General features: G+C 39.4%; 1 protein-coding gene across 7 annotated transcripts in view; it reads right to left on the bottom strand.

Moving 5' to 3' along the window:
- The window catches only part of LOC131107404 (VPS10 domain-containing receptor SorCS1), a 153,290-nt gene that overhangs the window by 40,561 nt on the left and 98,592 nt on the right, over nucleotides 1-14,137 (bottom strand). For all 7 annotated transcript variants that reach the window (XR_009120270.2, XR_009120282.2, XM_058057604.2 and 4 more), the window contains exons 5-6: nucleotides 9,262-9,335; nucleotides 1,101-1,165 (exon numbers count right to left, since the gene is read on the bottom strand). Coding sequence is in view for 5 of the 7 variants with exons in the window: in XM_058057604.2 (XP_057913587.2) it covers nucleotides 1,101-1,165; nucleotides 9,262-9,335 (139 nt within the window). In the remaining 2 variants the exon portion in view is untranslated. The remainder of the gene's footprint in view (nucleotides 1-1,100; nucleotides 1,166-9,261; nucleotides 9,336-14,137) is intronic.

Here is a 14,137-nt window from a genome sequence, read left to right as displayed (position 1 = left end):
ATCAGTCACGAAGAAGAACACGGGAATAGAGCAGCAGCGAGAGAGTTTAACATTAACAAATGAATGGTGCGGAAGTGGAGGAAGCAAGAGGATGAGCTGCGCCAAGTAAAAAAGACTAAACAGAGTTTCCACGGGAACAAAGTGAGATGGCTACAGTTAAAGGACAAACTTGAGCAGTGGGTTGTTGAACAGAGCAGCAAGTAGAAGTGTCAGTACAATCACTATTCGAATGAAAGTAACAGCGCTAGCACGCAAACTTAAAATCAATGAATTTAGAGGTGGTCCTTCTTGGTGCTTTCGATTTATGAAAAGACGTTATCGCTCCTTCCGCACACAAACTACTATTTCACATTTCATTACGAGTGTTATCACTATGTGATATAAATGTTGCACTACATGTTATACCTTGCTGTTGTTAAAAGATACTCATGAAATGAACTGTGTCACGAAAATACTAATACTTTACCTCTGAGAAAATTATAAAACATTTTTTATTCATTTTGGGACTGATTGGTGTTGTCAGAAAGCTGATTTGTAATCTATTAATAAAGTTTGACTGACCTGACTGTTTTGCTGACATTCCCTTTAGCGCACCACCATCTAATGGATGCATAACGTAACCCCAGCCTCTACTGCAGCGCCTTATAATGCGGTGCGCCTTATATATGGAAAAAGTTTTAAAATATGTCATTCATTGAAGGTGCACCTTGTAATGCGGTGAGCCTTATAGTGTGGGAAATATGGTACTTGAAAACATGAAATTTGAAGCACAATGTGGCAGGGGATTACCGTATTGAGTTCTGACACTTATTTCCTCACACAATATACCAATGTTTGTCATTCAGAAAAGAAAGTCATATTTCTTTTTACCTAGATGAGCCGAATCAGAATCCTGTCTTTTTCATTCTAATATATGCATTACTTCCCTACTCCATTGTCATTGTGCAACCTCAGACTGATCCATTCTTACTGTCCCTTTGCATTAGCCTTCAATAAAAGGACCCCAGAAAGTTCCTGCTACTCTCTACTTCTGCACAAAGCTCACAATACAAAACAAAGACAAGCAAATGATGTGCTGAATTCATAATTCAATTACTCACGTCCTTCAGAGATGGTGGTTTCCAGGTGAATCAAACCTGGCTCCTTGTCCAGACCCATTTTAGACCTGAAACGCAGACATCGTTCATCCGGGCGGGAATTGTACTCAGGCTATGACAATATTGTGCCATTTTACCAACAATAACCAAAATGTCACAGTGATTATAGCATTGGAAGAAACATCTCATTATATGCAACCGAAACGATACAGTTCATATATACATACAATTCAGTGGAAGCTTGTTTAACATAATCTTCTCAAGAAGGTCCCAATCGAACCGGAATATGCTCGAACCAAATCAATTTTCCCCAAGAAACAATGTAAATCCAATTCATGTCAATGTCTCTGCTTTATTTTTAGTTTTTATAATGGCTGCGCAGTAAGCCAAAATGGAGCCAAAGAAAGTTGCAAGGTCAAGTATTTTAATGAAGAAGGTGAGAAAGACAATTTAATTCACGGCATAACACATTGCAAAACACTAAGGTTTTCCGTGTTCATCTTGCTTTGGCAACAATCGAGGCTTTCGGTAAGGTAAACTAAAATGTTCATTTATCCCTACCATTCATCATTTAGAATTGTTGTTTTCTGCATGCAAAAAAATATAAAAACATATTTTGTGTTAAAATGGTTGAGACTTGTGGTGTAACTGTGTTAGTTAGCAAAGAACTACAGAGTGCCGATGACATCATAGATGGGTGACGAGGCTGACTTCCACTTCCTGTTTCCATGTATTAGCAAGGTAATAGAATGGTAACAAGGACATTATGTGATAAAAATACATTAAGAACACAGTTGGACTCACGCAGTGTATTCATGACATGACTAGATACGCACCATAAAATGAAAAATGTAAAAGACACCTAACCGAGGTTTCACTCTAGCATAGCAATTGATTAATAATAAAAGTCTGTCTTATATCGGATTGTACTGTTGGCACACTTGTGTCCCATGATCCTCTGTCACAGCATTTACTTTCTGAAGAAATTATGTTTTGACAGTCTGCATGGAACGATCTCTTTGGTGTGACTAAAACCCAGAAGACACTTTTCTTCACTGCATTTTGCCTTTGTCTCGCTACTTGAACAGCCTACTGACTGAGTTGAATCACAGCGCCTGGCAGAAACACAGAAACATGACTGCAATTGTACACCGTGACTTTCTACAGCTTGTGTGATGTCTTTAATGTAAGTGTGGCATTATTCATTCATTTTCTACCGCTTATCCTCATGAGGGTCCTGGGGGTGCTGGAGCCTATCCCAGCTGTCTTTGGGCGACTGGTGGCCAGCCAATCACAGGGCACATATAGACAAACAACCATTCACACTCACATTCCTACCTATGGACAATTTGTAGTGGCCAATTAACCTAGCATGTTTTTGGAATGTGGGAGGAAACCCGGAGTAAAACACACACATGCACGGAGAGAGCATGGCCGAGGGTGGAATTGAACTCCGGTCTCCTAGCTGTGAGGCCTGCATGCTAACCACTCGGCTGTCGTGCTGCAGTGCTTTCTCTGTCGTCCTTCCATAGAGAGGAAAACGCCTGTGTTGCTCTGCTGAATGAATGAACGAAGTTGACTGCAAAGATGGAGCTCAATATATTCACGCTCACCAGGAGGTGATCAGATTATTACAACAAAGTCTCCGAACCTTTCCTGGTTCCTACCTTTCATGTACAAATAAAAGTTAAGAACACAAATGTTTTTTTTTTTCAGTAAATAACATAAATAAACAGGGCAAAAAAAAACATTTCAATTATTTTTTCACAAACAACGTCAGACTCCCACAATGATGAGAGGGAACCCGGCATGTTTGATGGTGAAATTGATGCAAACATAGAGGAAGTGCCTGTTGAGTGGTACACGCTACACTCCACCTCAGACTGATGTTCTTCAGCACTTCAACGGTTTGTTTTAGCATGTGTCTTATGACATGATGCACCTTATATATGTGTTAAGTACAGAAATAGACCTCGTAATTGAGACAGCGCCTTATAACACAGTGCGCTGTATGGTGCGGAAAATACGGTACAATTAAAATAATGGGTTTTTTTTTACATTCAAGTTTATTGTAGGAAACAAATGTCCAGGCTCTTCAGAATGGATCTTCTCAACAAGATGGAGGAAAATGTTTCCTGACATCATGAGGAGGAGTAAGCCGTTGATTTTCTCTCAAGTGTAAGGAAGCTCAGAGATGGAATAGCATATCATCATTATTGCATTAAATATGTATTAAAAAGACTGGGGGATCAGAGGGGAAGCCAAGACAGAAAGCATGTGGATCAGGAAAGAAATGGGACACAAAGACAAATGCCGGTACATGAAATAGGTAAGATATAGAAATAGAAAATGTTTCTACAGGTTGTATACAAAGACAATGTTCAAGTTTGCAACCAGAAGGAGAGGTGAATATTATGACCGATTGGGTGAAGACTTTTCCTCCTTCACAGGATAGTACAGGTACCAATTACAATGCAAGTTAATTAAAATACTATATGAGTGAGTGACGATTTAGCATTTCTTTCCATTTGTATGTTCCGCAGTAATGGGAATTTCTTTCTTTTAAGGGATTTGGCTCCACAAAGAGCTCCCAAGCGGCTCCTCAGATGTTTTTGTTGTTACTTAAATGGATTTATAACCAAAGGAGGGTCCAATCTGATTGTGTTTCATGTGAGATATTATTATTACACCTTTAGATTCGGTCTAAACTCTCGTAACTCACCTTCTCAAAAAGGCCTTCTCGACACACACACTCACAGCACAATCGGAGTTGTGCAACAGTTACATATACTGCGGAGAATTACTGCAAGAGGCAGACACACAAAAGATGCATTGCTCACACGCTCTCACATAAAGTGTAACATTCTGTTTCCAGAGGTGCGCGGCAACTGCTGGATAGACTGTGTAGTTTATTTCTCAGTTCTTTGTCCATCGGTCTTGTCGATGAAGAGCACAGTGCTGTCACCAAATAAATTGCTCTCGTTTACAGTACAATTTAAAAACCTTTCAAATTGTGTGATCAATGACTGCTTCAAGCAACGCTGCCCAAAGAACCAATAAGAAAGGCTAAAGAGAGGATATAGACTTGACAATATTATTTACTATATTGCTGTATAGCAAGAAGAAGACAACATTATGGCAGCAGGAATTGTTTTCATGTGTGCAAGTGTGCATTTCATGCACTGACCATGAGAAATAAGAGGTGTGCAAACACATATAGGTGGTCTTGGATGTGCTGAAACATGCGGGAAGTCTCCATCTCCTCCATGTTTACTAGCTTCTAAAGGAGCAGTGGAATTTACACTGTAAATACGACTATTTACAGTAAAACAACACAACTTCAAGAAAACATCACACCACCAAATGTACATTTAAAACGTGCAACATTAAAACAGCAAGCAGCATTCTGGTAACAGTTTGCTAATTTTTATGAAGATTTTCATGAAGACTCAGCTTTTGTTTCCTGCTGCTCAGTTTCCTGACCTTTCCAAATTTGGCCAATCACGTGCAGCTTTAACGGAAAAAAAAAAAAAAAATCAGGAAAAAGACGGCTTCCGTTGGCGACTGACACATCGCTAATGTTCTGTATGTATCCCTTCGCCAAGTGGTGCCATGGTACACTCTGCGGCCGCTTGTGCAATTGTGCTGGTTCGATTAATTGGTAATGTGCAGTGCAGGTTCCAAGCCCGGATGAATGGGAGAGTTGTGTCAGGAAGAGCAACCGGTGTAAAAACTAAGCCAAATCAATCATGTAATTGACTGTCTGCAGCGACCCCTTTTAGGGAAAGACAAAACAGAAAAATGTACTGTATTCATCACTAAGACGTCTATTGGGAATCAGTATCTGAAAACCTCTGTGCCAGAACAGAAAACAACTAAAACGTAATTATGAAATGGCGCCGTTAGGCTACTAGATGTTTGCTGGCATGAATAGCATAGAAAATATTACGTAGCTAACTCTTTGGCCTTGTTATCGAAGCCACACCACATACCTAGTTTGCAACCTCACAACTGCACAGCTTGTTACTTTAAAGGTTTTCATCGTAAAGGACAAAGTTCCCATGTGTTCATTCATTTTCTACCTCCTGTTCAAGTCACGGATGAGCTGAGATGAAGATATATGAAAAAGATCTCAGCTCCCAACCCAACTCTTATCAAATGCACTTTTATGTATTAAAACTGCTTGAATATGACTTCTTTTAGGCTGTAATTATTAGGGTTAGGGTCTTTTTGCCACTCGCACAGAGTTGTAATCAATAAGTCTTTGGAAGGCAGTGTTCCAGTTTTAAAACAATGTATAAATAAGTTTTTGGTATTGAATGAGTAAATTAATCTATATCTGAAAAACTGAAAGGGAAGCAGCAAAATTCAAACCACAGTAGTCATGTATACATCGACCCAAATATTCCAATTGCATTTGGTTTATTTGCTCAAACAGAAAGAATTGAACCTTTGTATAAACCTTATTCCGAAAGCAAAGGAACATATAATCAGATTTACAGGGGTGGAATATTCCTTTCTCCAATCTGATTGAAGTATCTTGTACCCGCTCAAATGGAAAGTTGTCAGGGTGCGTTCTTCTTTGTCATGTTTTTCTTCTTCTGTTGTTTATTGGCGGTTGGCAAGCAGCTATCGTGTGCATTACCGCCATCTGTGGAACAGAATCTAAACACTTCTATACTTTATTCACAAGTCCAGTTTTTCTTTAAAAAGAAAATGTATATCTATGTATATAAAACATATCCCATTTTGATGATAAAATATTGGCAAGATTGAATTAGATCTTTTCCTGTTTAAATTTATGCCGGCTGCGTTCTTCCAGCGCATGCTCAGATATGACGTAACACGCAGCTTGAGACGTTGTTCAGTTTTAAAAATGGAGACGAGCAATCGGCACTGGACTGCTGCGGAAAGTTTGTTTTTGATTCAAACTAATTTCAAGACTGGATGAACGATAACTCGCAATACGGAGTTATTCCAACAAGTAAAAGAAAAACGGTAAGGGAAGTCGGTATCACATGATGTTGATGTTTATGTTTTACTGCGCATGCCCCATTGACTATTCTGTTTGATTATAGCGGCGCATGTAGACAACAGATTGGAATATTCCTTTCCATGGATACCATTGTTTTCAGAAAGGTCATTCGGAAAGATTCCATTTGGAAAGAGGAAAAACTCCTCATGTAAACGTGGCTAGTGTGATGAGGGGCAGCTGTATGTGGACAAAACCCACAACACCTCAACATGCAAAAAAAAAAACATTTTGTTGAATTTTGTTTTAAAGTCATTTATTTAGGTCAAAAGTAAGAAAAACCTTGTCAGTCTTTGACACACAAAAATTAAAATGACATCCTTTGTGTTGGGGTGGGTTTTCACCCAATTATATCTTGCGATTCTAAAACAATAATTAGTGCCAAAGCTGAAAGCATGAGCATAATGTCAGATCACGAACACTGTCAGCCAACAGCAAGTGACTGCCAGTCCTCTCTCGACCCCTGGAGCTTTATTTAGGGGCTTCTCTCACTGCTTGTTTGTCCCTGAACAAACAGCTCCCATGACACCTACTGCTTTTATTGATAACACTCATCATCTACTTCCGAAGGTCATCCAGATTTTTATGGGGAAATTTATTCCCAGAATCAACTTTTTCACTTGCATACCCTGTTCAAGAACAAATTAAGTTCGTGAGTCAGGTCACCACGTTTCTATACACTGCATGAGTGGCCTGGCTCAGGTGGAGTTGTCGTCTCACAACCTCAAGGCTGCTGGTTCGATCCTCTGTCCTCCAGTGACCATGTTCCAGTGCTGTGTCATCAGTTGGCAAATCCGGTAATGGTGCCAAAGGGTGTCAAAGAAGCGCTATACAGTCGTCCCTTGTTTATCACAATGACTTGGTCCCAGACCCGACCGCATTCGGTGAATTTCCGCTAAATAAGAATATATTCAATATTTAAAAAGAGTTAGAGCAGAGAAAACCTGTTTATGACCTTTTAAACGTGTCTTTACTATTCTTAGAGCCCTGCAGACATGAACTAACAGCCCTATAATCACATTTAGACACAAATTATCTAATATAGAGGACATGATAAGCAACAATAGGACATAAATAACTCTCATGTTAGCATTTGGGACAATTTTTGTTGAAGCAAAATTTAAGATTGATATCAGTCTCCAATCCATCCTAACAATGACGTTTGTAAGAGATGGCTGCCATTTTAAGCATCGCAAGTCGCCGAGCAAACTAATTAGAGTCCATTTTATTTATTATAAACTTAAGAAAAGGTGTGAAACGGAGTAGGGAAGAAGCCAAAAAAATACCACTTTCACACGGAATGGGAGGAGTTTGAGTTCGGTCTCTTCAGTTGGGATTATGTGTTGAGGTTTTACTTGTTACAATATATGTTTATGAGATGTGTTTTATGAATATACATGTACATTTATTAATAATTCTCCAGGTTAATTTGCCTTTTTTTGTCCAACTGTTGAAGGTACAATTGTCATTTACATACATCATGGCTAAAAAAGCCTAACAAAGTACCAAGACCTGACAAATAAATTATATGTTTGTTCGATTGTTTTGAAGGTATTTTTTGCCTGTATTTTGGCAGATAGAAATAGAAAACTAACACAAGAGGAAGGTCTGTTCGTTACACAATTATGAATTCTGCAATGTCCTTACAAAGGAACAATGGCATCATTCTGACATCAAGAATGCTTCTTAACACAGCTGTGTTGTTCAAGTCATAAAATCAGAATCCGATGATGCAGAAAGTGCTGTGTTTGTGGAAGAGGGCTGCACAGCCGACCAAAACATGATGAAAAACATGATGAAAATAGTCATTGAAGAAAAAGTTCCTTCTCATATAATTTCAATGAAAAAAACATCTTGTTGCTGAAAATGACCAATATTCCAATAATGCTGAGATTCCTGAGACAAGATAATTATTTTACCATTATGGGTTACAGCTAGAGTCCCTCCAGAAAGTATTCAGCAGTGTCTTGATGACACAAATGAATCATTTTAGTTTTTAACCCAAAATCATGTACAATAACCCCAAGCCACTCTGCACTTTGAATTTCGCAGCTGCACTATTGCGGATTTTCAAAAATATGAATTGATTAATAATTACTGTTTCAGGGTTTAAAACATGATTGGCCTATTATTTGCTTTTTTTTAATGCACATTTAAGTATTTAAGGCATAAACCAAGCATTTTCAAGCATAAAAATGGCAAAATTAAGTAAAATACATATATAAGACCTTCAAAATACATTCAAATACATTGTGATGATATAGTATTCTCTAAGGTGTCAGTAATGTTACATGGAAGAGACAATAGCCACCACAGGAAGCACTGCTAACGTGTGTGAGTCTATATTATATATTATTTAAGACTTAAATGGCTTATTGTCTCTTATTATGTGGGTTACAGCTGCAACAATAGCTCAGTTATAATTCATTGTGCCTGGTGAAAGATCATTCACACCTGCAATAAAAGCCTGTTGATGCGACAATCGAGTCAAGTGCTTGTGTGTCTCATCCAACATTCAGTAACATTACTGACACCTTGTGGCCAGTGTGGAATACTAAATATCACCTTTGTGTCTTTGAATGCATCTTCTGAACTCATTTTTATGCTTGAAAACATATATGGCATTTGTTGAAATATGCATACTTTTTGATTAATCATAGGCGACATTCAACCACAAAAAAGAATGATTTATGAATTTAAATATATTTGAAAAACACCTATAAAGCAAAAGTCGGAGCACAAAGTGACTAAATACTTCATACTTGTGGTAGTAAATACACAAATACATATAATCATAAATTTGGCAATTCAAAACATAAAAAATCCACAGGATTAACCCAGTATCAAATGGGAACGTCTGTGAAAGTCCGTGATGAGAGATTGTCTTCTCTGCTTATGAGGCAATTGTTTTAATTGGCTTGGCTTGCTAACAGCAGCCGAAGCTCGTTTATTTTCAATAAAGTACCTCAAGGCAGACAATAATATTCCAACTAAGAAAGCTCTGTGGTCAAGAAAAGAGCCACATTAGTACAAACGTCCAATAACAATAATGATGTGGAGCATCACTGTAACTGTCCTCTGCAATTCAGTGAGTTTGATTTAAATTGTCGCTCTCCAAATCGCAGTACTTACCAGTAGAAACGATTGGGGGCCACTCTTTCATGCACCAGTTGCCACCTCCTCCCAAACTCCACTGAGCTGTAGAGCTGCATCAACACAATCAAACACTAATGAGTATTTATTCACATTTGACAGCAGTGACAACAAATACAAAAAATAATTAGAGTCAACATCTTGAGACAATGATATATGGCATCTGTCCTCAAAACAATCTACATTTAGAGAATCCATCCATCCATGTATATGCTGGTTATCCTCGTTGGAGTCGCGGGGGTATGCTGGAGCCTATCTCAGCTAATTTTGGGGGTGAGGCGGGGTACACCCTGGACGAATACATTTAGAGCAGTGGTTCTCAATTATTTTCTGTATTTAACCGATTTTACAGTGCATCCGGAAAGTATTCACAGCGCTTCACTTTTTCTACATTTTGTCATGTTACAGCCTCATTCCAAACTGTATTAAATTAATCTCTTACCTCAAAATTCTACACAAAATACTCCATTATGACAATGTGAAAAAGTTTTTTTTTTACTTTTTTTGAATTTATTAAAAATAGAAAACAAAAAAATCACATTTACATAAGTATTCACAGCCATTGCCATGAAGCTCAAAATTGAGCTCAGGTGCATCTTTTTTCCACTGATCATCCTTGAGATCTTTCTACAGCTTAATTGGAGTCCACCTGCAGTAAATTCAGTTGATTGGACATGATTTGGAAATATAATAACTGTCTATATAAGGTCCCACAGTTGACTGTGCATGTCAGAGCACAAACACCAAGCATGAAGTCAAAAGAACTGTCTGTAGACCTGCGAGACAGGATTGTCTTGAGGCACAAATCTGGGGAAGGATACAGAAAAATTTCTGCTGCTTTGAAGGTCCCAATGAGCACAGTGGCCTCCATTATTCGTAAATGGAAGACGTTTGGAACCACCAGGACTCTTCCTAGAGCTGGCCGGCCTTCTAAACTGAGCGATCGGGGAAGAAGGGCCTTAGTCAGGGAGGTGACCAAGGCCCCGATGGTCACTCTGTCAGAGCTCCAGCGTTCCTCTGTGGAGAGAGGAGAGCCTTCCAGAAGGACAACCATCTCTGCAGCAATCCACCAATCAGGCCTGTATGGTAGAGTGGCCAGACGAAAGCCACTCCTTAGTAAAAGGAACATGGCAGCCCGTCTGGAATTTGCCAAAAAGCACCTGAATGACTCTCAGACCATGAGAAATAAAATTCTCTGGTCTGATGGCTTTCGTCTGGCCACTCTACCATACAGGCCTGATTGGTGGATTGCTGCAGAGATGGTTGTCCTTCTGGAAGGCTCTCCTCTCTCCACAGAGGAACGCTGGAGCTCTGACAGAGTGACCATCGGGGCCTTGGTCACCTCCCTGACTAAGGCCCTTCTTCCCCGATCGCTCAGTTTAGAAGGCCGGCCAGCTCTAGGAAGAGTCCTGGTGGTTCCAAACGTCTTCCATTTACGAATAATGGAGGCCACTGTGCTCATTGGGACCTTCAAAGCAGCAGAAATTTTTCTGTATCCTTCCCCAGATTTGTGCCTCAAGACAATCCTGTCTCGCAGGTCTACAGGCAGTTCTTTTGACTTCATGCTTGGTGTTTGTGCTCTGACATGCACAGTCAACTGTGGGACCTTATATAGACAGTTATTATATTTCCAAATCATGTCCAATCAACTGAATTTACTGTAGGTGGACTCCAATTAAGCTGTAGAAAGATCTCAAGGATGATCAGTGGAAAAAAGATGCACCTGAGCTCAATTTTGAGCTTCATGGCAAAGGCTGTGAATACTTATGTAAATGTGATTTTTTTGTTTTCTATTTTTAATAAATTCAAAAAAAGTAAAAAAAAAACTTTTTCACATTGTCATAATGGAGTATTTTGTGTAGAATTTTGAGGTAAGAGATTAATTTAATACCGTTTGGAATGAGGCTGTAACATGACAAAATGTAGAAAAAGTGAAGCGCTGTGAATACTTTCCGGATGCACTGTAAATACTATTGAGATTTTCATAATATCTATTTATTTATCGATGCTGTACTGATTGAAGTTGAAACAGAAATCATCAAAATACAACAACATGGGAAGCTGTGAAGCATACCAGCGTATTCATAGTCAAATTGCATGCTGATTATACAACATATTCATACATGTTGGCATGTTTGCACTAATACTGAAAGTATTACAGAAATACTACATCAGATAGCTGTTGTTTATTTTTAACTGCACAGTGCAATTAAATGTATATTTTACAGATTATTTTTTCATCTGGTAAAGAAAGTACTTTGTGTTTTATAATGACCTTGTTGATAAAGTTGTTTTTTTCAACTAACACAATGATATACCACAAACAAGCATGGACAAATCTGTTTACTTTCTGGCTTACAGCTGTAATGTGATGAATTATAAAACATGATGATTTTTCCATTGAAAGCATGAGCACCCATGCATAATGTGTAAACAACTCTTCATTTATGGGTGACTGAAATGTGACTCTCTATTCTATTTTCAAATGGGAGGCTATTTAGTTACTGAAAACCCAGAGGGTGAAATCTATGACTGAATTTTCAGCCACAGTGCATAGTTCATAATAATCAGCTGTTATTAACAAACTTCCACAGGTTACTTTTGTTTTTGTCCAAACAATCAGATGCATTGAGACCATCTGGACTAATGACAGATGGAATTGCATTAAACAACATCACTATTAGTATCAAAAGCTACCAAATGTATGTTTGGCCAGTTTGATGAAATGATATGTATTGTTGTATACACTGGTGTTATTATCAGGTAAGTGTGTACTTTGTTATTACTATGGTAGAGAAGTAGAGCGAAGTAGAGAAGTGCAGACTTCCCTCTGCTACGACTGCTATTTTCGTCTAGTTCAGTGATTCTTAACCATAGGGCCGCAGCCCATAATTGGGCCGCAAGCATCCACCGCAAGGGCCGCAAGTTTTGCACCAGTGGGCCACCAGGGCAGTGGGACTGCGTAGTAGGTTATCAACTGAAGACACCAGAGATAGGCTAGCCGCTATGATACTATATGTTATCCATGAGACGCTCAGTTACAGTGCAACTTCCAACCAGATGGTGGCGGTAATGTGTCAGACAGTAACAGAAAAATATAGACAAAACAAAAAAAATGAAGACAAAAGTGGTGCCAGCCTCCCTCCCGAGACCCAATAAAACATAATAAATAAAAAAAAAAGTCAAAATTTTCACGTAAGTACAATCCTGACTTCATCAAGTATGGCTTTGTAAATGGAGGAAGCGAGGCAGAGCCGCAAGCCTAGTGTGGTCTGACGCTATCTAACGCTTTTAAAGTAAAATCTAAATATTGGTCTTTTTTGTTAATAAGCCCGTCTTAAGCCTTTTTTCTTGCTTGATTTGTTCCATGAGTTAAGATAAAAAGTTAAGATAATTTTAATAATCTTTGTGATGATCGCATTTTATCATGTCATGTTATTATTAATTAAACTTTATTCATGTTTTAGCTTACTAGCTTGTAAAACTGTGAGTTTGATTTATTTGTGAAAACAAATTAATGACATCAATTAAATCTATAGTGTTAATATTTAATGGGCCCCAGGCCACTCTGCACTGAAAAAAATCATGCCTCGATGTCAAAAAGGTTAAAAACCCATGGTCTAGCTCTTGTGGAGTACCCTGGGCAATTAAAAGACATAGGGCTCTAATTTTGTGGCAGAGAGCAAGGTGGCGCAGGGTGGCGGAGCCCACACGGTGGTCACTTGGTCCAGTGCACCACTGTGCGCAGCCAATCTGGTCGACTGGACTGCACCGAGATGCACACCAGGGGATGGAGTCCACATTTTCAGCTTGGCACAGTGACAATTTCATGACAAAACAGTGCGCCAAAGGTGCAGTGAAAGTTCGCCAGCTCCAACACGGTCTATTCGGGGCGCAGGCGAAGCTCAGCCTGCGTAATGGTAAACTGGCTGACGGGTGCACAGCGCAGACACGTCACCAAAACCTCCCAGGCAGATTTTCACCACCCTCGGGAGGAATCCAGAAGGCATCCTGCCTGAGTCACATCATATGGCTCCTGTTAATGTGGATGGGAAGCTGCTTTACCCCTTAGTTTCATCCAGATGACAGTGCTTCTCACCCTATTTCTAAGAGAGGAAACTCATTTCAGCTGCTTGTACCCGCAATCTTGTCATTTGGGTCATCAAATCTCATGACCAGGTGAGGGTAGGAAAGTAGATAAGCTGGTAAATTAAGAGCTTTGCCGTTTGGTTCAGCTCTGGCTTCACCACAACAAACCAATGCAGAGTCCACATCAATGCAGATGCCAAACGAATCTGTTCTTCAATCTCCCAATCCATTCTTCCGTTAATCGTGAACAAGATCCCCAACATGGAGCTGACAATCCATGGACTCATGGAGGTTCTGATTCTCATCCCGACCGCTTCACACTTGGCTGGGAACCAATTTAGTGAGAGCTGAAGATCCGATGAAGCCAGAAATACTACATCATCCACAAAAAGCCCAAGAAACCCACTCCTGCAACTGCAGAACCCGCAACACCCTGGTTGCTAAACTAACTGGTAACAAATTACAGCGGCAATGTGCCACTAGTCGTACAGGGACCAAACATCCCGAATCAAGCAATCCGATACCCCATACCCCTGGAATACCTCTGACAGGATTCCTCAAGGTGAATGAATTCTCCAAGTACACAAAACACATGTAGATTGGTTGGGCAAACGTCCATGCACCCTCAAGGACCCTGCCGAGAGTCTCAAGCCACAGTTCCATTACCTGGACCAGAACCACATTGCTTATCCTGAATCCGGTGATGTGCATGTATTTAATGATGGAAGGTAATAATAATATGTTTGGCAAGGAAATTACCATTATA

The sequence above is a fragment of the Doryrhamphus excisus genome, linkage group LG9 (assembly GCF_037039965.1).
Source record: "Doryrhamphus excisus strain RoL-2023G ecotype Guam linkage group LG9, RoL_Dexc_Guam_v1.1, whole genome shotgun sequence".
NCBI lineage: Eukaryota > Metazoa > Chordata > Actinopteri > Syngnathiformes > Syngnathidae > Doryrhamphus > Doryrhamphus excisus.
The sequence above is the reverse complement of the archived record's forward strand: the minus strand, read 5'-3'. Positions and strand labels throughout refer to the sequence as shown.